The sequence below is a fragment of the Cercospora kikuchii genome, assembly GCF_019650295.1.
Source record: "Cercospora kikuchii DNA, contig_00006, whole genome shotgun sequence".
NCBI classification, from domain to species: domain Eukaryota; kingdom Fungi; phylum Ascomycota; class Dothideomycetes; order Mycosphaerellales; family Mycosphaerellaceae; genus Cercospora; species Cercospora kikuchii.
In genome coordinates this window covers 805,387-827,187 of record NW_025408587.1, presented here as the reverse complement: position 1 = coordinate 827,187, position 21,801 = coordinate 805,387, and the positions used below count along the sequence as shown (strand labels likewise).

Below are 21,801 nucleotides of genomic sequence, written 5' to 3'. Positions count from 1 at the left end.
AGTGGCAAGATACCGGTGAAACAACAACAAAAATCAACTTTAGATTCCAGACCTGATGCTCAGTCTCGTCTGCTTAATTAGCCATGCCATAATATCAAACATGGAAGGGTATCATAGGATATCTCTTGAGGAAACAGCGCCGCGCAAATAAAAACTTCATGCCCACAAGGTTTGCTTGTTCTTCTTTCTGTTGGACAAGTTTTCTTGCGCCTAGTTGGCAGCATCCTCCTTCTTGTCCTTCTTCCAGAACTGGAGCTTCTTGGCCAAATCGCCGACTCGGCTCTTCCTCTTGTCGGCTTTGGATGTCTGGGTGGTCTCGCCGGCTGGTTGCTCTGCCTTGGCTGGCTCTGCGGCGGCTGCTGGTGCTGCAGTGGATTGATCGGCTGGAGCTGCGGCTTCTGGGGCGGTGCCTGTGGGGATTCGTTAGAGGATGCGCTGAGTGCCATCTTGTGGGTTTCTTCTTACCGTCAGTGGTAGCTGCGTCGGCCTTTGGCGCCTCGTTCTCGATGGTGGGCAGCGCGGTCGTGTTGTCGACTGGAGCTATTTTTGTCGTCAGCACATTTTGCTCCTGGTCACTGTGAGGAGACATATCAGGGGAACGCGGCACCTACCTGCGACAGCTGGAGTGGTCTCTGCGGGCTTGGTGTCTGCCATTTTGGAGGTGCTTGAGCGGGGTTCTGGAGTGTTCTTCTTGGGTCTTTGCGTGCTCAACAATTTTCTGGCGACGATATGCAAGAGTGATGAGAGGAAGAAGGAAGAGAAGAGCAAGGAAAGCAGCAGCACTGACGGAATAGCTTGCCTTGCCTGGTACGTCGCTAAGTTAGCAGGCACGCGACGCAGGTTGACTTGGGTGTCTGCTCCCCCCTTCTCTTATCATCCCCGTCAGCCGGCTTCACACCGCGTGATGGTACAGGAATACTTTATTGGTGGTGTGCTGCACATGCCCTGCACATGACAGCCTGCTCACCGGGATTAGCGCTCGACTAAAAGTAAGATTAGCCTACGCTGTGCAGATCTTGGTCGTTGCTTGTGCGACCGCGAGATTACAGCGGACGTCGTGATCGTGCGCACATGCACGACATGCTGTCATCGCCCGCGGTGGTGGTGGTGGTGGTGTGAGAGGGCGGAGCGGAGCGGTGGCGGAAGGAAAGGATGTGGTTGCTGCAGCGGTCGGCAAAGCAGCCAACCAGCCCGCAGTCTTTCTTTCTCGATTGACTTCTCGGTCGCTTTCGGCTTCCGGCCAGCCAGCCATGGGGACCGCTCCGGGCAATTTTCTTTCTCCGATGTCACTCTATCGCGAACCACCACGCTTCTGCCTCACGATCGCTGTGAATGAGCACACTCTTTTAATATGCTTCTGAAGAGGTCGCGGTGTGGGCGGTAGTGGATTCTTCTTCGCTGCGGCACGTCCAACGCCACATTCTCCAACAATCGCATTGGCCTCCGAGCAGAGTCACCCCACACACTTGGTATACATGCTACGACACCGGATCCTCTTCATTGACGCATACGATTCATTTTCCAACTCGATAGTCGCACTACTTCAAGCCGAATTACCGGTCACTGTTGAAAGCATCAAGATCGACGATGCTCGCTTTGTCCTCAACGACGAAGCGTTCTTCGATCATCTAGATGCCTTCGACGCAGTAGTCGCAGGTCCTGGTCCCGGTCATCCTGCCAACGCCATAGACGTTGGCTTGATTGGGAAGCTATGGAGTCTACCTGAGGAGCACCTGCTCCCTGTCTTGGGAATATGCCTTGGTTTCCAAAGCCTCTGCCTAGCATCTGGCGCCAAGATTGAGCGACTCAAGGAGCCTAGACATGGCATCATGACTATGGTAGACCACAGCCACCAAGACATATATGCTGACACCGGTCGGGTTGTTGCCACTCAGTATCACTCTCTGCACGTCACGCTTGGACAGCAGAGTTCTGTCGACGATTGGGGATCATCGAGCCAGTGGGAGAAGTCGGAGAAATGCCCAGAACTCGTCCCACTCTCTTGGACCTCAATGAGTCTTCCAAATGGACCTACTCTAATGGGTGTACGACATGAGCGTAAGCCATTCTGGGGCGTTCAGTATCATCCCGAGTCCATCTGCACCAACAGCGAAGGCCATAAATTGGTGAAGAATTGGTGGGACAAGGCTTGCGAATGGCGGAGTCAGAACCGCGCAGTAAGGCCAGTGCAACAACTTGTCGCAGAACGTTCAACCAAAGTTTGTGACGCAGGGAAGCCTTTGCAGTCTTCCGCAGCGGTGCAGTGGACTCAAATGGACTTCGAACAGCTCCCAGATGTGGCCTCGATAGTGGAGATGCTGCAGGAACAGGATTTTTGCGAACAACCATTGTTGCTTGAATCGGGCACTCGCAACGGCAGACCAGTGAATGCGGAGACAGGACGCTTCAGTATCATTGGCCTTCCTTCAGCATCTTCCAAGCAGTACCGATTCTCCACTCTTGATCGCTACATGGAAGTGGCTAGTAACGGAAGCACGGAACGAATACCCCTTCAAGGCGTCAAAGATGCGTTTGCACATATCGAAGACATCATGCTGTCAAACAAGGCAACGAGCGGCCCGTCTAACTCTCCGTTCTGGGGCGGACTGATCGGATCCATTTCATATGAGGCGGGCCTGCAGAGCATAGACGTAACGCCACTTGGTGCTAACCGCACACATCCCGATCTCTGGTTCGTAATGGCAGAGCGAAGCATCGTTTTGGACCACGTCGACCATGTGGCCTACCTGCAGACAGTTCGTACCTCCGATGACAAATGGCTGCGAGCTACTCAGTCTCTCATTGTGCAACTCACCGAGATACCTACCATAAACAGCCAGTTACAAGAAGAGAAGCTGGTAGCACATTTAACAGATGGACCTGAAGAACAAGAATACTGCCAAAAGGTATTGGACTGCCAAGCAAACCTCAGAGCTGGCGAATCCTACGAGCTGTGCTTGACCGATCAAACCACACTTCGCACTTCTGCCGAGCCGTGGACCATGTATCGACAGCTCCGTGACCGCAACCCAGCTCCTTTCAGCACCTTCATGCGTCTGCAACAGAGCGAAGGACCTGGGATATCCATTGTTGGCAGTAGTCCGGAGCGGTTCCTATCGTGGTCTCGCAGCGGCAAATGCCAGTTCCGGCCAATCAAAGGAACAGTCAAGAAGGCTCCAGGTGTAACTCGCGCAAAAGCCGAAGAGCTTCTCGCTTCTCCGAAAGAGCGCGCTGAGAATCTCATGATTGTCGATCTGATTCGGCACGACCTGGCAGGCGTGAAAGGTATTGCTAAGGTGGATGTTCCGAAGCTCATGTCGGTGGAAGAATATCAAACTGTGTTCCAACTCGTATCTGTGATCGAGGGCACTGTCGAAGGAGGTTCTGGGGTCTCAGCTCTTGCTGCTTCTTTGCCACCTGGCTCTATGACTGGTGCTCCGAAGAAGCGATCTTGCGAACTACTCTCCGAAATCGAAGGCGGCAAACCCCGAGGCCTGTACAGCGGTGTTCTTGGCTTTTTTGATGTCGGTGGTGGTGGTGACTTCTCGGTCGTGATACGTACCGCCTTCAAATGGGACGATGAAGGTGACGATTGGCATGTTGGTGCTGGAGGCGCGATCACCGCGCTGAGTGACCCAGAGGCTGAATGGGAGGAAATGCTGACGAAACGCGAAAGCGTTCTCACGGCGCTCCTGTGATGTGCTTGTTGTTCTCTATAGAGTCGTTTCTCCATAGATTTTACTATACCCCCGAATTCAACTTCGTAAGCTACGTTTTGCGGTGTGACTCCCTTTTTCGCATCCTGAAGCTCTTCACCCATGCAGCGCTGGCTCCGTTGTCAGGTCTAACTTGCACGAGATGGCCACTGCCACGGCGCGTTTTCCTGTGTGTATCTCTCGTCTTCAAATAAGAAAGGTTCATCTACAGAATGGCATAGTCACCTCGCGCTGATGGGAGACAGCAGCATTCAGAGCCAACAGCTGGTAATGTGCGACTCGCGTGTGGGTTTTCCGCCTCCGCCCCCGTCGTGCTTCGTCGAGCGTCGTGTGATCCGGTCCTGATGGCCGAGACAGAGCGCCAGGGTAGGGAAGGTCGGATCGTGTATGGAGTTTCTCTCAAGACGAAGAGAGGTGGAAGACAGTGCGCGATCAAGCCAGTGTCGGCTTTAGAGGTAACTGAATGTGTGGCGCTCTGAGTTCAACGTAAGCGCGGAGTGAAAAGATGGACCGCTGAGCGCGAGGATGAGCTGAGAGTTGGCTGCCTTGAGCCATGAGCGTTAGCGCCTTCGCAGTGGTTGTCTGATATGCCCATTGGACCTGTACCTCCCTGTGCGCTCCGCGCTCGAGCAGAGCTGGGGACCCACGGGCCCTACCGCCATGTTCGGGTTGGTAACTTGCTTTTCAATGAGCTGAGTGCTGTGCGGAGTGCTGTGAAGAGGGCGGTGAACACGCTCGAGCGCAATCTGGCCCTGGCACCGCCATGACATCGTGCAGTTTAGCAATCACGCGCTGCTCTGCGTGTACTGGAACGGAGCTCGTGCGGTGTGTTTGATGAAGAGAGCCAGCTCATGCATAGAGCTCACACGGTGTTGTTGTCTGCGACTGTCGGAGTCGTTATGGCATCAGAGGTGAAAGCTGCGGAGACCGAGAGGCTCGTCGCTGCTCGCTCGCTCATGTCGTCCGCTGAGCTGCTCGAACAGCGAACGTCCAGTGTTCGAATGCTCTCCACAAGCCCACAACCCCGCGCAGCCATGCACAGCTAGATAGGAGGTGCATCTTATGGGCCTTCCAGACTTTCCCAGCGGGTGAAAGCTATCTCACAGGCGTTGTTGCGTGTGGTGTTGCCTTCGAGGCAAAATTGTTCGGCATTTAAGCACTTGGTGGCCGCGAATCCACGTCCAGCCAAGCTGAATGGAAGTCGCAAAAACATGCAAAATTCCACCACGACATCAACGCAAGGTACAAAGTGCCGATGCGCACATGCTGAAGATGCTCTCAGCTCGGCGATGCTTTTCTTCTAACGTGAAGTGTTCCATCCGTGTTGTGGAGATTGCAATCGATGTCGAGGCAAAAGTATTGCTGTTCAGCTGTGCCCTGGATTGGCTGATCACCTCTGCCAACACCATGCCTCTGTACTTGCCATTAGTGCCAAGCGAGTAGACAAAAAGTAACGATCCTTCGCATTTGCCCGTCTCTTGTGTGGTGGACGCACAGAAAAGATGGGACAGGAGGGGAAAAAAGAAACGAGCACCGTAGAGCTAAGCTCTCGGACACAAGCCACCGTTTCGAACCGATGACTTGTGGATGAATGTTCTGTGACCGAGTTAGTCCCGCACTGGGCGAATGTTATGCTGTACATGGACGTCACGTTAGCGGCGGCGAAATCCCCCCTCTTGCTACTCTACCACCAGACCATCCTTGAAGCCGAAAGTTCAAGGTACCATGTCATATGGCGATCTAGTGGTAGAGCACAGTAAGCAGAAAATCTTAGCAAATATATCCTTTCATCAGCCAGTTTCCCTCCCCTGGCAGCAACTCGCCACAACCGCGACACCACAACAAGATATACACATGAGCTTGTTCAGCACTTCAATGCAAACCTCCGCATACCCATATTGTGTGTTTCCATGTTGTGGTGAAGATATTGTGGCCGAGGAGGGCTGGTGGACCAGCGAGCTGCGCGGGCTGGCGGAGGCTTGGCGGGACGAGGTCGATGAACAACCAAACACCACACCATCCAATGCTCACGAAGACCTCTTGACGACAAGCTTCTCGCCGGAGAAAGCATCAGAGCCTTCGAGACAACGCTGTGAACGAGCGCAACCACAATGCATGTTTGCTGTTCTTGCGGAACTTGCAATACGGGCTCCAACCGATGCGCCCGGTGCGGACATCCGCCATGCGACGACTGCGACACCATCACACGGCCCAGTCCTCACTCAGCAACACGAGCTGTTTCTTTGTCCAGTCGAACCAGCACCATACCAACAGGGAGGGACGAGCGAGCATACGCCGAATCCAGCGAGCAGACGGAGAAAGCCACGGCGGAGCAGGACCACATCGACCGCAACCTTACTCTCGGCTCCTCTAGCGGTGGCTACGCGGCTTGGGGCAGCGACCGCGTTGCGAGACACGAGGCAGACAGAGGGAGCAGGACATGAGTGGACACTTCATCCCATGGCTGAGCAAGGCTGACCTGCTTGCCGCGCCACCTCCGCTCTGCGACAAGCGACACTTCGATGCGCACCAGGTGCCAATCAGTCTAAGAGCCTCATCGATGGTCTGAGCGGAATATGGCAGATAGAACTGTTTGACCGGGTATTGGAACTGGCGCCAATGCAAGAGGTGGCTCACTAGCAGGTCGTCAGGAAACCAGATACCAGAGTTCACAGATCGGAGTAGACCAGATGTCTCATACTTCGTGCCAGCACGAGCAAGAAGCACCGCAGAGCTGCAACATACCTTCGCTGAACGAAGTAGCAGCCATGTGGCGTATGGCTCCTCTACCATAGCTGATTGCTACTGGTACTCTAGTTGACCTCCCAGTGCAGACGATGGGTTCGAGGAGCCAGCGTCGGCGCGCAGCATCTTGTATTTCCTGGGCCGCTTGGATCATGCAAGTGGTGCCTACATTGCAGGCTCCAAATCCGTGGAAGAACGCCCAAAGGCCAGCTCCATTCTCTCCGCTTCATGCTGGCTTGTGGAGAGATCTCTACTATACGCATCACCAGCTTGAGTGTGCGGGCTTCGACATCCGGATGAACGCGCTCACAGCCATGAGTGCTGCGTTGTCCACAGGTAAGTCCAGCGAAGTCCTCTTTGGCAGGCATGCTTCTCGTAGTGAGGTTGTCTCATCTCTTCTTTTCTTCTTTCGTTCTCTCAGTCCGTATTCCCGTCTTGATAGGTTGCTTTGAGCTATCTTCATTTGAATTTAGGAGACAAGAAAACATAAAAGACAAGGACAACAAACCACATATGGAAGATTGTCGCAGCAAGCGGGTGAGGCAAGACGGGCTTCAAATGCCTCTTGTGCTGTTCGAAGAGCTATCCTGTACGCTCTCGGGTATCATGCAAATTTTCCAGGTGTCTATGCCGGGCTGCTCTTATCCTGAACGCCACGCTATGCCTAAATTCCGATCAAGAAAACAATCTCAAGCTGGGAGTATACTTTACCAAAAGCGCCAAATGAGAAGAAGCAAAATGAGAAGTCCTAGCCCAGCGAAGGGGCCGTATTGTTTGAGCAGCAATTCCCAATTGATCCGGACAGCGGCCCGCTTATACTTGAGAGAGTCGTCTCGGAGCCGGGACGACATATCGCCTATTGACACAAGCTGTCAGAAAGTGCTGTGTCACATCCTCGTGGCATATAGACTCACCCATTTTCTCCAGAGAGTCTCCTCGGTATAGCAAATCCTCAATGTTCTTGGTCATGACCTGCGTGACATCTTTCAGCTCATCGTTCAGCCTGCTGAGGTTGTCCGTCGCGCGCGAGTCCTGGTAGGTCTTCTTCGAGCGTTCAATGAAGCGGTCGAATTCGGAGTACTGGTACGGCCGTAGTTGCGGATCGTGGATCTCGTCGCGCTTGTACGAGGTCTGGAACTCTGCGCGGATGTCCTCAAGGTATGTCAGGGCGAGCTTCTTTGGGTAAGAGCGCTCGGTGATGGCAAGGTATGCCACCGCATCGTTCAGGACGTAGCTGTCGGCGTGATCAGTGGTATGCGAGGGCGAATCGGTGCGGGTCGTGGGCGTACTGAATGGTGTACTTCGAGCTCTCGATGGACGCGCGAGGTTCGGAGGAGGGCGTGAGCTTTTTGATGACCTGTCGGATGTTCTGCTTGAGCTCTGTGACTTCCTGGATCTGGGAGTCGTCCACAGAGGCCACGAGCGTGAGGCCTGCGATCGCCGCGGGAGTCAGTGGTGTATGCTACGAAGAATTGCGGACCGCAATTGTGCGACTGACCGTCGAGCCTCACGATCTGCGTGGTGTAGATCATTGCAGAGCGACACGAGGGTTCTACGGGCGTGCTGACGAGCTCGTAGGGCGCATGTGGATGTTATAGCAGCAAGGTTGAACAGGTGTCGTTGATACGGTGGCATGGGGCCTACGATCAAGCGTATCGACGACGTGTGCTGTGGAGCCGATGGAGGGATGAAAGGTGTCCCAGCGCCCGGCCCCAAACAACACACACACACACAACACTGGCCACGAACAGCTGAATACGGGGTATTCACCATCGCAATTGCCCTCAGTCTACTAGCAACCCGTCTGAAAGTCGGACTGAGCATTATTCCGCGGTCAGCAGGGCGAGCCAGGCTGCGACTGCCCGCGGGAAAGCGCAAGACGGCACGACAACAACTCGCAGCTGCGATGGGCAGAGAACGGTAGGAAGCATGGCCATCTCTTCTTGCTTGCTACGCCTCCCATGCGCTTGACCGAGCCCTTGAGCGATCCACAAACATCAAACATCGAGGCATTGCTTGAACATAACCACATCTCACAACGAACAGCTCAGGATAACCGAACAGCCCGCACGCTCAGTTCACGAAACCATTAACAACATGTCACCACCGCAGAGACGCTGGCTGACCCAGCCAAACTCGAAGGTTGGCAAGGCAGCTGACCTTCCCGTATGCTCGACCTCATCTTCGGCGCACTTGCACAATTGACTGACTCCAGCACAGACTGTGCTGCGCAAAGATTCTGCCTGGGAGACGCTGCCAGTCGAGACCCGTAGAGAGCTCTACGACCTACTTCCCCCGAAGTCAGGCGGAGAAGCTCACGATATCAACATCAACCCTCTCAAGACAGATTTGAGATCGTACATCGAAGAAGAGATTAGATCATATCAAGATGATCTCAACGACGGCAAGGAGACGAAGAAATGGCGCGAAGAGGCTATACAAGCCGGGCAGGAGCGTGCCAGTGGCGTGTGGGCAGAATGGCAGGACAAGATACGTGAGGACGATTGGTGCAAGCGCGAGGGCTTTGAGGAGAAGAAAATTGAGCGGGTGACGGAGGAAGAAGCTCGAGATGCCGCAAAAGTTGCAGCTAACACCAGTGCCAAAGTCTCGAAGATTCAATAGGTTGAAAGGGCGAAGAGGTACCAGAAAGGCTACACTGCTGAACCGAGAGCGTGGAGGGCAGTTGACGGTGATGAATCCCCATGAGCGGACGAGGCGCACACAAAAGCATATGGCTCTTATGCTGTGCTCGCGCTCTTTTGACTGATGCAACAATGCTACATACCAGCGTCCTCATACAGGCCTATACGCTATTTGTAGCCTTATGCTCACAATGGAAACGGGACTCAGCACGATTCATTAATTTTGGCAAAGCCTGAAGCAACTGAGGACGATCGCTTAGTTGATGTTATGGCACACTCTTTTACCAGATTAGCAGGCAGACTACCACTTGTTGTAATCATTCGCTTTTGGGTGCCACGCGGCAGCCTTCATGTTACCAGCGACATTGAGATGTTGTATCGTATGGTCGCTTGTGTTGAGCAGCGCGCTTTCTGATTCATTTGAGATCATCAAATTTGATTGACAATTCAGCTCCGCTTCCAAGAATCAACTTCTGCATTTAAAAAGTGCAGTCACAACGTCACAACATGCCTCCCTCTTCTCTACAGCACCGAAGGACGCATAACCTGCTGTTGATTTCCCGACTTTTGAACGGACGAGATGGCGCTTCGCCGTTTACATTGGTCCTTGACAGCCTCGAGCAATCGGGCAAACCAATACTTGCCGAGTACATGAGACGAGCTGCTGTAAGTGTTGCGGCACAGATGTCCCTTTTGTCTGAACTAAACAATCACAGCTCTCCAAAGTCCAAGTCATCTTCGTCTCCTTCGAAACGCTACGCAGACCACGTCTTGCAGATGCTTTCGTCAAAGCCTGGAGCCAGAGCGTGCAAGCTTGGCAGAAAGAAGTTGTTACACATCTCAAGAACGAGCCGGCGCAGAGTTAGTGACCTTCCCTGATGTCTACCATTTGAATGTTAACAAAGGTGACGTAGAAAAGCTGTTAGTGTTCGACAGTTTGAACCAACTCAGCGCCTTGCAAGCGTCCAACGTTCCCGCCTTGCTCTCCTCGTTCATTGGACCCACAAGTTCTCTACTGGCACTCTATCACACGGACATTCCACTCCCAGTCTCAAAGGCTCCGTATCAAGACGCATACACGCCTTCCGTCTCGGTGCTTTTACGGTATCTAGCAACGACCATCTTTACAGCACATTCCTTGCATCACGTCCTGGCTCAGAAAGCAGCAAGATCACGAAGCCATGCTGAACCAATCTTTGGTTTGGAACAAGGCATCGAAGGCGTTTTGCAAAGCCTTGGTGCCAATGGTGACAGTGGTCTAGTGCTCGAAATGGAGCATAGAAGGAAAAGTGGCAGAGGGGTTCGAGAGTGGTATTTCTTACCTCTTGACAGAGCAGGCGCTACCCATACTAGAAGCAGAGAGATTGCAATACTGCTCGAGGATCACCCTGAGTATCGAACTCCAGAGGAAAAGGCCGTCACGGCACAAGAAGAGGCTGCCGACACCACATTCGAGCTGGGACTCACAGAGAAGCAGAGGCGAGATCGCGATGGAGTTGTGTTGCCCTACTACGACGCCCAGAATGGAGGCGGCGATGGAGGAAGAATTTTATATGACATGGGTGAAGAGGACGACTTTGATGAAGAAGAGGATGAAATATAAAAGTTTCATGGCCTCATGATCGATGCATGAGCGGAAGATAATTAGTCTTTGTAATGCCAATACATGCTTAAGCCCAATGTCATCACCCACGGTCTCTGACAGCATCTTTGATCGTCTGCGAGGGAATAATCATGCAGACGGCCGACTTGCCAAGAAGCATGAGCTAGCGTGAATAGTGGGGCAAAAGTGAACGTCGCGAGTCATGTTGGATTGACATAATCTTCTACAACCGCGACATCTTCCCATCAACCACGCCTCACCATGTCAGACCGGCACGGACGACGCGACGAGCGTCGCGCCCCGCGAGACGACAATCGCAACCACACCCCGCGCTATGGTGGGCCACGCATCTTCCACAATGCAAATTTATCTGCTAACTTGCATTCAGAGCATGATCGTTCGCGTTCACCACCACGTCGAGATCGTCGCGATGACCGCCGAAGAGACCGCTCACCGCCACGAGGCCCTCCGCCAAGAAATGGACCGCCGGCGCGATCAGATCGCGATCGCGACTATCAGCGCAGTCGCGACACGAATGTTCCCCAGCCCCGTGGACCTCGTGGCGCACCAGATGATCGGATCAAGCGTGAACCAGCGGATAGCAGGCTGAGCGGCACACGACCTCGGGGGAACTCCCATGGCGTAAAAAAAGAGGAGCAGAAGGACGTCAAAATGGAGAACGGAGCAGAAGACGAGGATTCCGAGGCTGAGATGCGTCGTGTCATGGGCTTTGGCGATTTCAAGTCGACGAAGAATACCAAGGTACCTGGCAACGACCGCAATTACGCGGTGTACAAGGTGAAGAAATCGGAGTACAGGCAGTACATGAACAGAGTCGGAGGTTTCAACCGGCCACTGGATGCGATATGAAAGGGGTCTCGGTGTGGAAGGGCGGCGCCCTGCACGATTGATGCACTTAGCGAGGTGTTGCGGCGCGGACTGTATATTGCATTTTTACAGATCGGGATACGGCCCGCACAAGTTTGACTTGATGATGCACTCCGCTACGTTGCCGCTCATTGTCGGTCCCACGGATAGGCTCGGCTGGGCCCTCGCACAGAGCGCATGATTGCGCGCGTTTGAGCAAGAAGCGAAACGCATATTAGATTTGAGGCCTTCCTCCGCAAATGGTACATCTGGTTGCGTGACCGTCCTGGGCGGTCAGGATCCTTTCCGTTTGTCGAGCGGCTATATGTCAAGACCCACACTCGCGGTCCTACGGACCGTCCACAAGCCAAGAAGGACAATCTCGAAGAATGCGTCTGGATACCGACCGATATTGCTTTTCCATCTGGGCCGCAGCAGAGGCTGTCATTCTGGTGCAGTGGGAGCTTTTCACAAAAATTATCCAACACTCGACCACCCACTGTGTTACACGGCCAGTCCATGTGCCAGTCCCACCGCCCACGGGCTATAACGCCAGCTTCCTTGAGGTTTGCACGGGGCGCTACATCGCCAAGCCCTGTCATGTCTCAGATCTTCTAGCCTTCCTTAAGCGACAGGCGAGCTTAATCTACTTGCAGCGCTTGGCACACTTCGACTTTCCACAGCGTCACAACAGCAGCCGTGACATTCGCTACCGATCAGGATGACCACAGGTTTGAGTAACCTGAAACTATGGCACGTGCAGAGAGCCTCCGCCCTTTTGCGCCTTGCCGAAGCGCCCATGAAGCAATTTGATTTGCGTGCGCCACATGGCTTACACGCAGTGGACACCACTACATCGCAACTTGGAAAAGCGGCCCATGCTCCGCATATCTGAGACACTCGACTTCACGGCGTCTATTCTACAGGAAACGTCTCTCCGCCTTGCACAGTCTGCCGGAGTCCGGACGAAGCAATTCTGCTGGCTGGCGAATAACGACTTGGCCTTGCGAGGCACACAGTAAATCCTGCTCAGCCCAGTCTTGACGCAACTTGCTGTGCCTCAATCATCGAAGCGATTGAACATCTAGTCGTCGATCCATAGTGTCTGCTATGCAATTTATGGTCTTTACGAGCTGGGCCCCACCTGCTTCACTTACCGCTCCCGTACTGGATCTTGCCTGATATGTCTAGACATGGTGGTCTAAGCTTGTGGACATCGAGGTGTTTGAGAAATACCACGTGCCGAAAGGCCGTTTGGGTACCTGAGAGGCACAGCACCACTCATTGCCCCTTTCGGTCACTACAACGCCATAAGCGGCGGGCTTCTCAGACTCGCCTGCATGACCCACAACCGAGTCGATGGAAGATATCCGCCCGTCTGCAGCACACTGGCGCCTTCGCATATTGTCACTATCAAAGTGAATCCAAGGTGGACACGAACATCCGTCTGGGCAACGCCGTAGGGACTCTCGATGATTGTATATAATACCTTTACTTCTGCCCTTCTCTTCAACTCATCACAACACAACCCACCTTCACTTCCAGTCCTTCATTAGCATTCACAGCCCGTTGATCGGAGCTCCCATTCAATCTTTGAACAAATCGACACATCAACCAAACCAAACAACTCCCGCATCTTCGCATCAAAATGCCTGCTTTCGCACAGCTCGCCGCTATCGCGGTCGCCGCCGCTCCAGCTCTGGTCAGCGCCCACGGTCACGTTTCTGGTATCGTCTCTGGCGGAAAGTGGTATGCCGGTACCACTCCAGAATGGTTCTACCAGCAGACGAAGCCAAACACTGCTGGTTGGTACGCCAACAACCAGGACAACGGCTTCGTCGAGCCAGCTTCCTACAGCTCTTCCGACATTGCCTGCCACAAGGGCGCCACCCCTGGCACCAACAGCGTTCCGGTCACCGCTGGTGACACCATTGAGCTCCAGTGGAACACCTGGCCAGACAGCCACCACGGCCCAGTCATCAACTACCTCGCCCCTGTGTCTGGCGAGTTCACCGCTGCTACCGCTGGCGACCTTGAGTTCTTCAAGATTGGATCTGGCGGTCTCATCGATGGCTCTACTCCACCAGGAAAATGGGAGTCTGACACTCTCCTTGGTACGTTTAGCCCAGCTATCCGCAACGAATCAGTATGCTAACAAAGGCCCGATAGCCAACAACTTCACTGGTGAAGTGACCATCCCAAGCGATATCGCCCCAGGCAACTACGTCCTCCGTCACGAGATCATTGCTCTCCACTCTGCTGGTCAAGAGAACGGCGCCCAGAACTACCCACAGTGTAAGCTCAAGCGTACATTTCAATTGTCGTGATCAAACACTTCTGACACTATCGAAACAGGCATCAACATCGAGGTCACTGGTTCCGGTTCCGCTAAGCCAGCAGGTGTTGCTGCTACTGCCCTCTACAAGGCTGCCGACCCAGGCATTACCATCAACATCTACCAGACCCTCGACAGCTACGAGATCCCAGGCCCAGCACCATACGGCAGCAGCGGCTCTGGTAGCACTGGTGGCAGCACTGGTGGTAGCACCGGCGGCAACACCGGCAGCGGCTCTGGCGCTGGTAACAGCACTGAGGGAACCGGCAGCGGCAGCGCCCCAAGCAACACCACTAGCTCTGCCCTTCCTCAGCGCACTCACTCACGTGACTTCTGCCAGTAGATGGCGACTGTCGCAAACGGTGGATAGATGGAAAGGAGAGGTAGTTTGGATTGTTGAGTTCGGTTGTTCGTTACATTCGTTTTCGCATTGTACGTACAAGTGTTGTTGATAGGAGGAGAAAATTTCGCATCAGACTCTCTTCTCCCCTCCCATCCTTCAGCGATGGGTTTGTCATTTACCACTGCCCCTGGGTTTGTCTCTGTCCCGTGAAACTTCTCTATTTTCCACAGTGGCTATACGAGTCTCCACTTTTCGACGGGCTGAAACGACTGTCGCATCTACCGATCCGCTCCATGCCGGTTTGTCGAAGAGGAATCCTTCGCTTCAGAATCTGTTGTACGACATCACACCACCGCTCGAGAAGGTCCACCCCGCGGCTAATATAATGCCTTGCAGAACGTGCGTTTGCACTCTAGAGGCCAGATACTTTTCCTTTGGCACCAATGGCTTGCTAACTTCGAAAGTACGGGTAGTCCTGTTCGTATCGCATGATCGCACTATCATGGCGTATGGCGTCTGCTGGGTGCTCAAGTCTGATCATGGCACCAAGTTGCCACAGTCGGGCATCTGACGAACGGTCTCCTGCGTGCTTAGTTCTAAAGGTCTCGGCTGAGAAGCTCAACGTGAAACATCGCGGATCGAACAGCCAAGCGCCTACCTCTCTATTCTCTGCAGAACACGGCCCCATTGCCGAAAGGAGCGATGCAACCTTCGCATGTTCCTGCGAGGCAAAGACACCTTAGACGTGCATACGAGAGGTGTCCCTTTGCAGAGCAACGGCTGCATTCGTTGAACAGAGATGCAAGGACTACTGGTACAAGCTGCCCTCTGCAATTCTCTTCTGCTGAACTGCAATCGCCTGCCGGACAGTACTTTCCAAGTCGTCCAGACCTTGCTCCATCTCAATCAAGCCATTGTCGCGCTTTTCGTACAATGTCTTCCCGCTGGTCCAAATCCGCCGCAAGGTGACTGACGGCGTCTCGCTTTCGAGTTGCTTGAGCTCAGCCAAGCTTGTGTAGCCAATATCCCATTTCTGACCAGTTTGTTTCTCGAACTCTCTGAGTAGCTCATGCGGTGTCGTTGTGAACGAGTTGACCCGGAGAGCGCGATTCTTTGCAGCTTCTGGATGCAACAGAGCTGCCACCACAAGCTTACCAACATCACGCATGGTGGTCAGTGAGATCTTGCCATCACCGTCGCCAAGCAGGACTGCCCTCTTTCGCTGAACGTCAAACGTGCCCTGCGCTTCGTTCTCTGGCTTTTTTGCACAGAGATATAGCAAGCTGTCGGCATCTGCATAAGGCCCAGTGACCACGTACGTGTACTCTATATTCTTGACAGTCTTGAGCAATGCACGCACTTTGAGCTTCAATTGATGCGGCTTCTCATTTGCAGAAGTCTCATCGTACTCGATATCTGTGCCGTACTCGCTGGGGAAGAAACGCTTGACATTCGGATGCTTTTCGGCAAGCTCGATCAGCTTCAACTGCTTATCTATGACCGGCCGGCCAACAGCTGAAACGATCGTGTCGAAGCCATTGTAGGCTTGGTTTACATCAGGATCTGATGTGAGATCTCCAACGATGATTTCGGCGCCCCTCTTCTTCAGGTTGTCAATCTCATCTGGTTTGGAGGAGACGGTGTTCTGCGAGGTGAAGACGGCAATCCTGCCGAACTTGTCCTTGCCGTCAAGGATGGCGTTGGTGATGTGAGTCCCAATCAAGCCCGTGGCCCCGAAGATCAGGATGTTCTTTGTGGATGCAGCCATTGTAGCGTGTGTTGGTTGAGAGGCAGGTGGGATGAGAAGTTCGCAAGGATCGTGGAAACGCAAGCGCGCATCTCTTGGCAGTCGCGAGCGGAGCTTGCCTCGGCTTCAGCTCACTTTGACTCTGTTCCAGCATGTCCAGTGCATCGGAGCTGCCACAAGGATTACTATTCGCGATCAGCGAAGTGGTCGGATATAGGCAAGTTGCGAACACTTCCTTACTACTTCTCTTGTCATACATTCTCCTAGCCTCGTAAACGCAAGCACTACAAACTTGTCACCATGGATAAAGCACCAAAGCCTGTTGACGAGGTCCAGCTCGAGATCAAGGGCACAGTAGCAGTCATCAGAATCAACCAACCCAAGAAACTTGGAGCATTGAGCCAGGATCTTTTCTTCAACCTTTCTCAAGTGCTCCGACATGTGGATTCGCGGAAGGATACCTTTGTGACCGTCCTTGCTGGCACCGGCCGATTTTTCAGCGCGTAGGTATTATTTCGAATGCCCCCAGACGCATGACTTACCCAATATAGTGGCGCAGATGTCACAGTCGCTGGCCAGAACAAGGGACCGGCCGACGAGCAGTACAAGCAGTGGCTTCAGAGCTTCGCAGCTTTCAACATGAACATCACCCAGGCTTTCTACTCCCACCGTAAGATCCTCGTGGTAGCGCTTAATGGACCCGTGGTGGGCATCGCAGCCGCACTTGTGGGACACGCAGACTTTGTGTATGCCGCACCTCACGCATATCTGCTGTGCCCATTCACTTCATTGGGCCTGGTAGCAGAGGGGCTTGCGAGCCGAGCAATGTCTTCACGTCTTGGACCAGCACGGGGACCAGAGGCCCTTTTGATGTCGAAGCGAATCACCTGTGAAGAGTTAGTGCAATGCGGTTTCGTGAACAAGACGTTCGATACAAAGCCCGAAGAGTGGGAAAAGTTCTTGGGCCTGGTGCTTGAAGAAGTGAACAACAGGCTTGGACCTCACCTGGTGCCTGATTCTCTGCTGAGGATTAAGGCATTGATGAGAGGCCCAGAGCGCGACCTGTATGATGCTATGGGAGTCAAGGAAGTCTTCAGTGGCCTGGAGGTCTTCATGAAGGGCGTGCCACAGGAAGAGTTCAGAAAGATCGCGAGTGGTGAGAAACGACACAAGTTATGATGAGATAACTGCTACGTGGCACGGCAGCAAAAGAATTCGCTTGCATTATACCTGAACGCGTGTCTCCCACAAATTGAGCCAACCATTTCAGACGCCTTCCACCTCTCCGGAAAAGAAGAAATTATTATCATTAATTAAAGCTGTGGTGCTGACCAAAGACATTAGGTTCACATTACTGGGGTCTGACTGCGGACTTCTTGGAAGAATTCCGGGCTGAGAGCTCTTTCCAAGCTCATCGTCCTCGACTGTCGTGCTGGGCGATTGATACGCGCGCCGTCGCCGAATCTGCTTGGAGGAAGTGGTGGTGGATCGGATCGCTCCACGGCGTTAACCATGTTCCGATGTCTGCTAAGGCTCACTCTTGGTGTCGACCTTGCTCTCGAGTGTCTGCTGGACAGCGATGAAGAGGACGACTGTGGGGGATGCCAGTGAAGGGAGTCCCTATTGATGTTAGAATGCGCACATGTTGACACAATTTCCTGACTCACATCTTCTCTGGATGGCGTTCTGGATGTCGAGTTGTCGCTTCCCAGTGGTGTACATTTTGTCTTGGTTTCAGCCAGTCGAGTAACCTGCCCGACCGATGCAAGAGACGGAGGATGCCTGTGCGCTGCCAAATCGATGGTCGTAGTGTGGGAGCCTGGAGCGGAGATCTTCACGACTTGGTGAGTGTCTGACTCTATGGGCAGGCACGCAGTATGACTTACTGTGGAGGAGACGGCAATTCCTTGGACGTAGCAGGTATCTGAATCTTCGGAAACGATCGTGGCTCTGGGTCTCCATCGTTCTGAAAGCGGCTCAACAACACCCTGCTCACAATGTCGACCATCACAGCGTCTCCCGTGCCCTCGCCATTGAGCGCAGACATGGGGAGGAAAGTGGCGCCCACACTATTGGCGAATTCGTCGCCCACCCGATATGGTACCGCCCAGCCGCCCCGCCACCGATCGATCTTCGCGGCCACAATGAAGAACGGCACCGCATGCCATGGTCGCTGGTGAGGAATTTCAGAATATAGCTGGCAGATCTGACGAAGGACGTCGAATGATTCCTGGTCCGTGACGTCGTAAACTAGCATGAAAGCTTCGTTGTTTTGAATATACTCCAGGAGGTTGGATTGTGCCTGTTGGAGTGAACCGTCGTTCATGAGATCGAATTGGATGTGAACATCTCTTCCTTGGACAGCAACGTGCTTGTGCCATTCAAGCTCCATCATGGACGTCCGGGTCTGCTCAATCAGACTACCATAGCAGAACTGCAATACTCTCAGTTCTAGCAACGAAAACGATCACAAAAGCGACTCACTCGTTGCAATAGACTCCGCTTTCCAACCCCTTCACATCCAAGCACAGCTATCCGTACTGAGGGCAGGTGCTGCTTGCTGTATAAGTATTGGCGCACCACAGAAACCTTGTCCAATGCGAGAGCCATAGTGGAGGTAGTTGGTGAGAGCACCGAACGAAACAAGAGGAAAGGCAGAACAAGGCAATGCGATCGGGTTAAGACTGCGAGATGGAGAACGCCATCGTGTCAGTGACGGCTGTTGCGAAACCTTTCTGCTGTATTCCAACCACATCAACCCTGTTCGCATCGCCGTTACTCGTCGTTCTATCCGGCACACGACTCGCCGGAAAGCATATCAGCACGGTACATGGTGTGCAACGCGTTTTGGCGCGCGACAGGTGTGGAGCAAAATTCCCCGAGAAGGGATCATCTTTGCATGTTGTTTCCTCCCGAGTGCCTATGTAGCAAGTGCGATGCGATGTGGTTGCTATGTCGAGAGAAAGTTGACCCGGCACGGCAAGGTCGGATGCACGCACACAACGCTCGATATTTGATTCGAGTCAGAATCAAGTCTGTTGATGGCCATGGCCATGTGGCGTCGGTCTGCCGTTTCCAGCGCCGAAGTGCAACGCGCTTCACGTGCCGTCGCAAATACTAGCCTCGGCACGTGCTGGCGCTGCGTTGGTCTGACGCTGTGAACTCCTCTTCCTGTCCATTCGACATATTGCTCGCCCACGTCCGGAGCATGATCCTGCGAGCATGAGCGGCGCCATGGAGAGCCTCAAGCACGCAGCTGAGCAGACCAAAGTGATCGTCAGCCTACCGACGAAATGGATCAACATGTACGGCGACTTCATCACCAAGAACGCGGGCGCAGTTGGACAGGTCGAAGGCGCGCTGCGTTCGTTGACATATCTCGCTCCTGGAGGCATGCGTATGTCGGACGTTGGAACAGAGGGCCTTAACTCGGGCGTTCAACTACTCTCGCTATACCACGATAATCTGCTTTCGCGTGCGCTGGCGCATTCCCTGCGAACACAACCGCGACATCAGAGTCCACACAATCGCTATACCAGATTCTACTGCCAAAAGAGCCCAACATACCGAAGGACGGCGACTACTTTGACAGTGGTACAATATACGGAATTGCTGCTGGAGATGATGGCGAAGAGGAAGGGTGAAAAGGCGAGATGGAGACTCGTGGTGTTCTTGGAGGCTATCAAGGCAGTGTGCAGGTTGATCATGATGCGCTTGACAAATTCAAGACCGCTACTCAATCCACCTCTGCCCGAAAGAGAAGTCGTCGAGGAGAAGCCAGCGCATGAAGAAGAGGAGCTTGCGACTCCACCTTCAGAGCCCTCGGAGCCAGGCAGCGAACAATGGACGATGCCGCGGACCTCGCTGACCCTGCCACCACTGCCGGATTCTAGCGACATCTCATCTTACTTGCTTTCCAAGGTACTCACGGCCGACGACATCAAGCCACCCAAACAGCTCGTCCATCGAACATCAGGGTTTGGCGAGATAGCCGAAGTCTTGTTCATCTTGCGCCCCGTCATATACGCCACGGCGATGGCATACTGGAGCCAACGAGATGATGGACGATCGAGTGCGGATTGGAGGCCATGGCTGCTGGGATTGAGCATCGAGTACGGCGCACGATCACTCGCAAAACGCGACCTCGACAATAGGCGACCCGGTGGTGTGGCGCGTGGTCTGACGCAACTGGAGCGAGAGGAGATGAAGAAGCGAGGCTGGTCACTGGCATGGTGGGCCATGCGTGGCGCCTTCTATGAGAACATTACCCGGACGTTCATTCAAGGAACGGCGAACAAGCTGAAAGGCAAGCCGATTTTGGACATGGTCGGGAACTTCATCGAAGACTACGAGTTCCTTTGGGACCAGTACTACTTCCCAACAGCCACTCTGTGAGGGATGTTACATTTCATTGCTGTAGTTTGCTTTTGAGCGGGCGTCTATCATCCGGTTTGTCACGCAAAGGAGGGGCATTATGATGATACCTATGTAGTTTGTACGATCAAAACACGGTTTAATTTCTTTGTGCTTCGCGCTCAGCATTCTTTGTGTCGCTTCGTCACGTCAGCCTCTGACTGATTCCGGCATGAACTCCTGCTTGCCTGCGTGTGACGGAATGAATCAGCGTCGTGACTGTGACTCTGCGGTTCACGTTCACATGATCAGCGGAAGCGTCCGTCAGCCAGCGGGGCGCAACTTGAGCTCGACTTGACACCGCCGTTGCCTGGTCTTCCTCTACCGAACACTCACCACCACGAACCTCGCACCACGCTCTCCACGTCCGTCCTACTTCGAGACATCCACCACAACAACACCGCAGATTCCAGCAACAACCGCCGCCATGCGCTCCAAGTTCAAGGACGAGCATCCCTTCGAGAAGCGCAAGGCCGAAGCTGAGCGCATCCGCCAGAAGTACGCCGACAGAATCCCAGTGAGTGCCACCTCGGAGTGCAAAGACGACGACACGCGCAATAGCGACATCAAAATGCGCGACTTGCGAGCAACATCGCTAACGAACACGGACAGGTCATCTGCGAGAAGGTCGAGAAGTCGGACATCGCTACCATCGACAAGAAGAAGTATCTCGTACCAGCGGATCTCACTGTCGGCCAGTTCGTGTACGTGATCCGCAAGCGCATCAAGCTCAGCCCAGAGAAGGCCATCTTCATCTTCGTAGACGAGGTGCTGCCACCAACCGCCGCGCTCATGAGCTCCATCTACGAGGAACACAAGGACGAGGATGGCTTCCTCTACATCACGTATGTGTATTTATCTATACTCAGACACTATACGACGCTTTTGCTAACACACGAGCAGGTACTCGGGCGAGAACACGTTCGGTGAGCTCGCATAAGCAGTCGCCGCCTCATCACCTACAATCACGACACACTCGCCACGAAGCTATTACGTTTACGACAATACTCAGCCACGTCCCCTATGCCCATGACTGGAAGATTCTCTTTGGGAGAGGGCGTTATCGGGAGGCGATTCTGCTAGGACATCAATGAACACAACACGATATGGATAAGAAGCGGCAGAGCATACGCCTCAGCAGGTTGGCAGGCATGACTACAGATCTCTGGAAGCTGCGGCGTAACCTACGGACGCTTCTGGTCTTGACAGATGTCACTGAGCTTTGCTTCAACATAGCATAGCTGAGAATAACAGTCCGTAGCCCTGCGATACCATAGCCGCTTCTGCTTAGCGATGCTCCCTCGGCACATAGCATGACGTGATCGATGCTGCTGTGCGCATCAGGTGACAGCAAGGGTTGCGATATCAGCATCAGCATGTGACATCTGAC

General features: G+C 53.6%; 12 protein-coding genes across 12 annotated transcripts; 8 read left to right on the top strand and 4 right to left on the bottom strand.

Moving 5' to 3' along the window:
* Positions 1–210: 210 nt before the first annotated feature.
* On the bottom strand, positions 211–654 carry CKM354_000924300 (uncharacterized protein; the record flags this gene model as incomplete). The annotated part of the gene is made up of 3 exons (XM_044804656.1): positions 211–410; positions 466–540; positions 612–654. The coding sequence occupies 3 exons, from the start codon at positions 652–654 to the stop codon at positions 211–213; spliced, it is 318 nt and encodes a 105-aa protein (XP_044660591.1).
* Positions 655–1,475: 821 nt separating this feature from the next.
* Positions 1,476–3,698, top strand: CKM354_000924200 (4-amino-4-deoxychorismate synthase; the record flags this gene model as incomplete). Its single annotated transcript, XM_044804655.1, has 1 exon — positions 1,476–3,698. The coding sequence occupies one exon, from the start codon at positions 1,476–1,478 to the stop codon at positions 3,696–3,698; it is 2,223 nt and encodes a 740-aa protein (XP_044660590.1).
* A 3,470-nt stretch (positions 3,699–7,168) lies between these two features.
* Positions 7,169–7,993, bottom strand: CKM354_000924100 (SNAP receptor SEC22; the record flags this gene model as incomplete). Its single annotated transcript, XM_044804654.1, has 4 exons — positions 7,169–7,317; positions 7,376–7,695; positions 7,751–7,892; positions 7,960–7,993. 4 exons carry the CDS (start codon positions 7,991–7,993, stop codon positions 7,169–7,171), a joined length of 645 nt encoding a protein of 214 aa, XP_044660589.1.
* A 565-nt stretch (positions 7,994–8,558) lies between these two features.
* CKM354_000924000 (uncharacterized protein) lies at positions 8,559–9,083 on the top strand (the record flags this gene model as incomplete). Its single annotated transcript, XM_044804653.1, has 2 exons — positions 8,559–8,627; positions 8,682–9,083. 2 exons carry the CDS (start codon positions 8,559–8,561, stop codon positions 9,081–9,083), a joined length of 471 nt encoding a protein of 156 aa, XP_044660588.1.
* A 527-nt stretch (positions 9,084–9,610) lies between these two features.
* CKM354_000923900 (uncharacterized protein) lies at positions 9,611–10,706 on the top strand (the record flags this gene model as incomplete). The annotated part of the gene is made up of 3 exons (XM_044804652.1): positions 9,611–9,769; positions 9,820–9,964; positions 10,018–10,706. The coding sequence occupies 3 exons, from the start codon at positions 9,611–9,613 to the stop codon at positions 10,704–10,706; spliced, it is 993 nt and encodes a 330-aa protein (XP_044660587.1).
* A 261-nt stretch (positions 10,707–10,967) lies between these two features.
* Positions 10,968–11,576, top strand: CKM354_000923800 (uncharacterized protein; the record flags this gene model as incomplete). Its single annotated transcript, XM_044804651.1, has 2 exons — positions 10,968–11,043; positions 11,095–11,576. The coding sequence occupies 2 exons, from the start codon at positions 10,968–10,970 to the stop codon at positions 11,574–11,576; spliced, it is 558 nt and encodes a 185-aa protein (XP_044660586.1).
* Positions 11,577–13,221: 1,645 nt separating this feature from the next.
* On the top strand, positions 13,222–14,251 carry CKM354_000923700 (uncharacterized protein; the record flags this gene model as incomplete). Its single annotated transcript, XM_044804650.1, has 3 exons — positions 13,222–13,687; positions 13,743–13,868; positions 13,929–14,251. The coding sequence occupies 3 exons, from the start codon at positions 13,222–13,224 to the stop codon at positions 14,249–14,251; spliced, it is 915 nt and encodes a 304-aa protein (XP_044660585.1).
* Positions 14,252–15,059: 808 nt separating this feature from the next.
* Positions 15,060–16,019, bottom strand: CKM354_000923600 (uncharacterized protein; the record flags this gene model as incomplete). The annotated part of the gene is made up of 1 exon (XM_044804649.1): positions 15,060–16,019. The coding sequence occupies one exon, from the start codon at positions 16,017–16,019 to the stop codon at positions 15,060–15,062; it is 960 nt and encodes a 319-aa protein (XP_044660584.1).
* A 279-nt stretch (positions 16,020–16,298) lies between these two features.
* Positions 16,299–17,177, top strand: CKM354_000923500 (uncharacterized protein; the record flags this gene model as incomplete). Its single annotated transcript, XM_044804648.1, has 2 exons — positions 16,299–16,501; positions 16,550–17,177. 2 exons carry the CDS (start codon positions 16,299–16,301, stop codon positions 17,175–17,177), a joined length of 831 nt encoding a protein of 276 aa, XP_044660583.1.
* Positions 17,178–17,880: 703 nt separating this feature from the next.
* On the bottom strand, positions 17,881–18,608 carry CKM354_000923400 (uncharacterized protein; the record flags this gene model as incomplete). The annotated part of the gene is made up of 2 exons (XM_044804647.1): positions 17,881–18,432; positions 18,483–18,608. 2 exons carry the CDS (start codon positions 18,606–18,608, stop codon positions 17,881–17,883), a joined length of 678 nt encoding a protein of 225 aa, XP_044660582.1.
* A 612-nt stretch (positions 18,609–19,220) lies between these two features.
* CKM354_000923300 (uncharacterized protein) lies at positions 19,221–20,393 on the top strand (the record flags this gene model as incomplete). Its single annotated transcript, XM_044804646.1, has 1 exon — positions 19,221–20,393. One exon carries the CDS (start codon positions 19,221–19,223, stop codon positions 20,391–20,393), a length of 1,173 nt encoding a protein of 390 aa, XP_044660581.1.
* Positions 20,394–20,838: 445 nt separating this feature from the next.
* CKM354_000923200 (ubiquitin-like protein ATG8) lies at positions 20,839–21,351 on the top strand (the record flags this gene model as incomplete). The annotated part of the gene is made up of 3 exons (XM_044804645.1): positions 20,839–20,928; positions 21,024–21,256; positions 21,315–21,351. The coding sequence occupies 3 exons, from the start codon at positions 20,839–20,841 to the stop codon at positions 21,349–21,351; spliced, it is 360 nt and encodes a 119-aa protein (XP_044660580.1).
* Between the last annotated feature and the right edge of the window lie 450 nt (positions 21,352–21,801).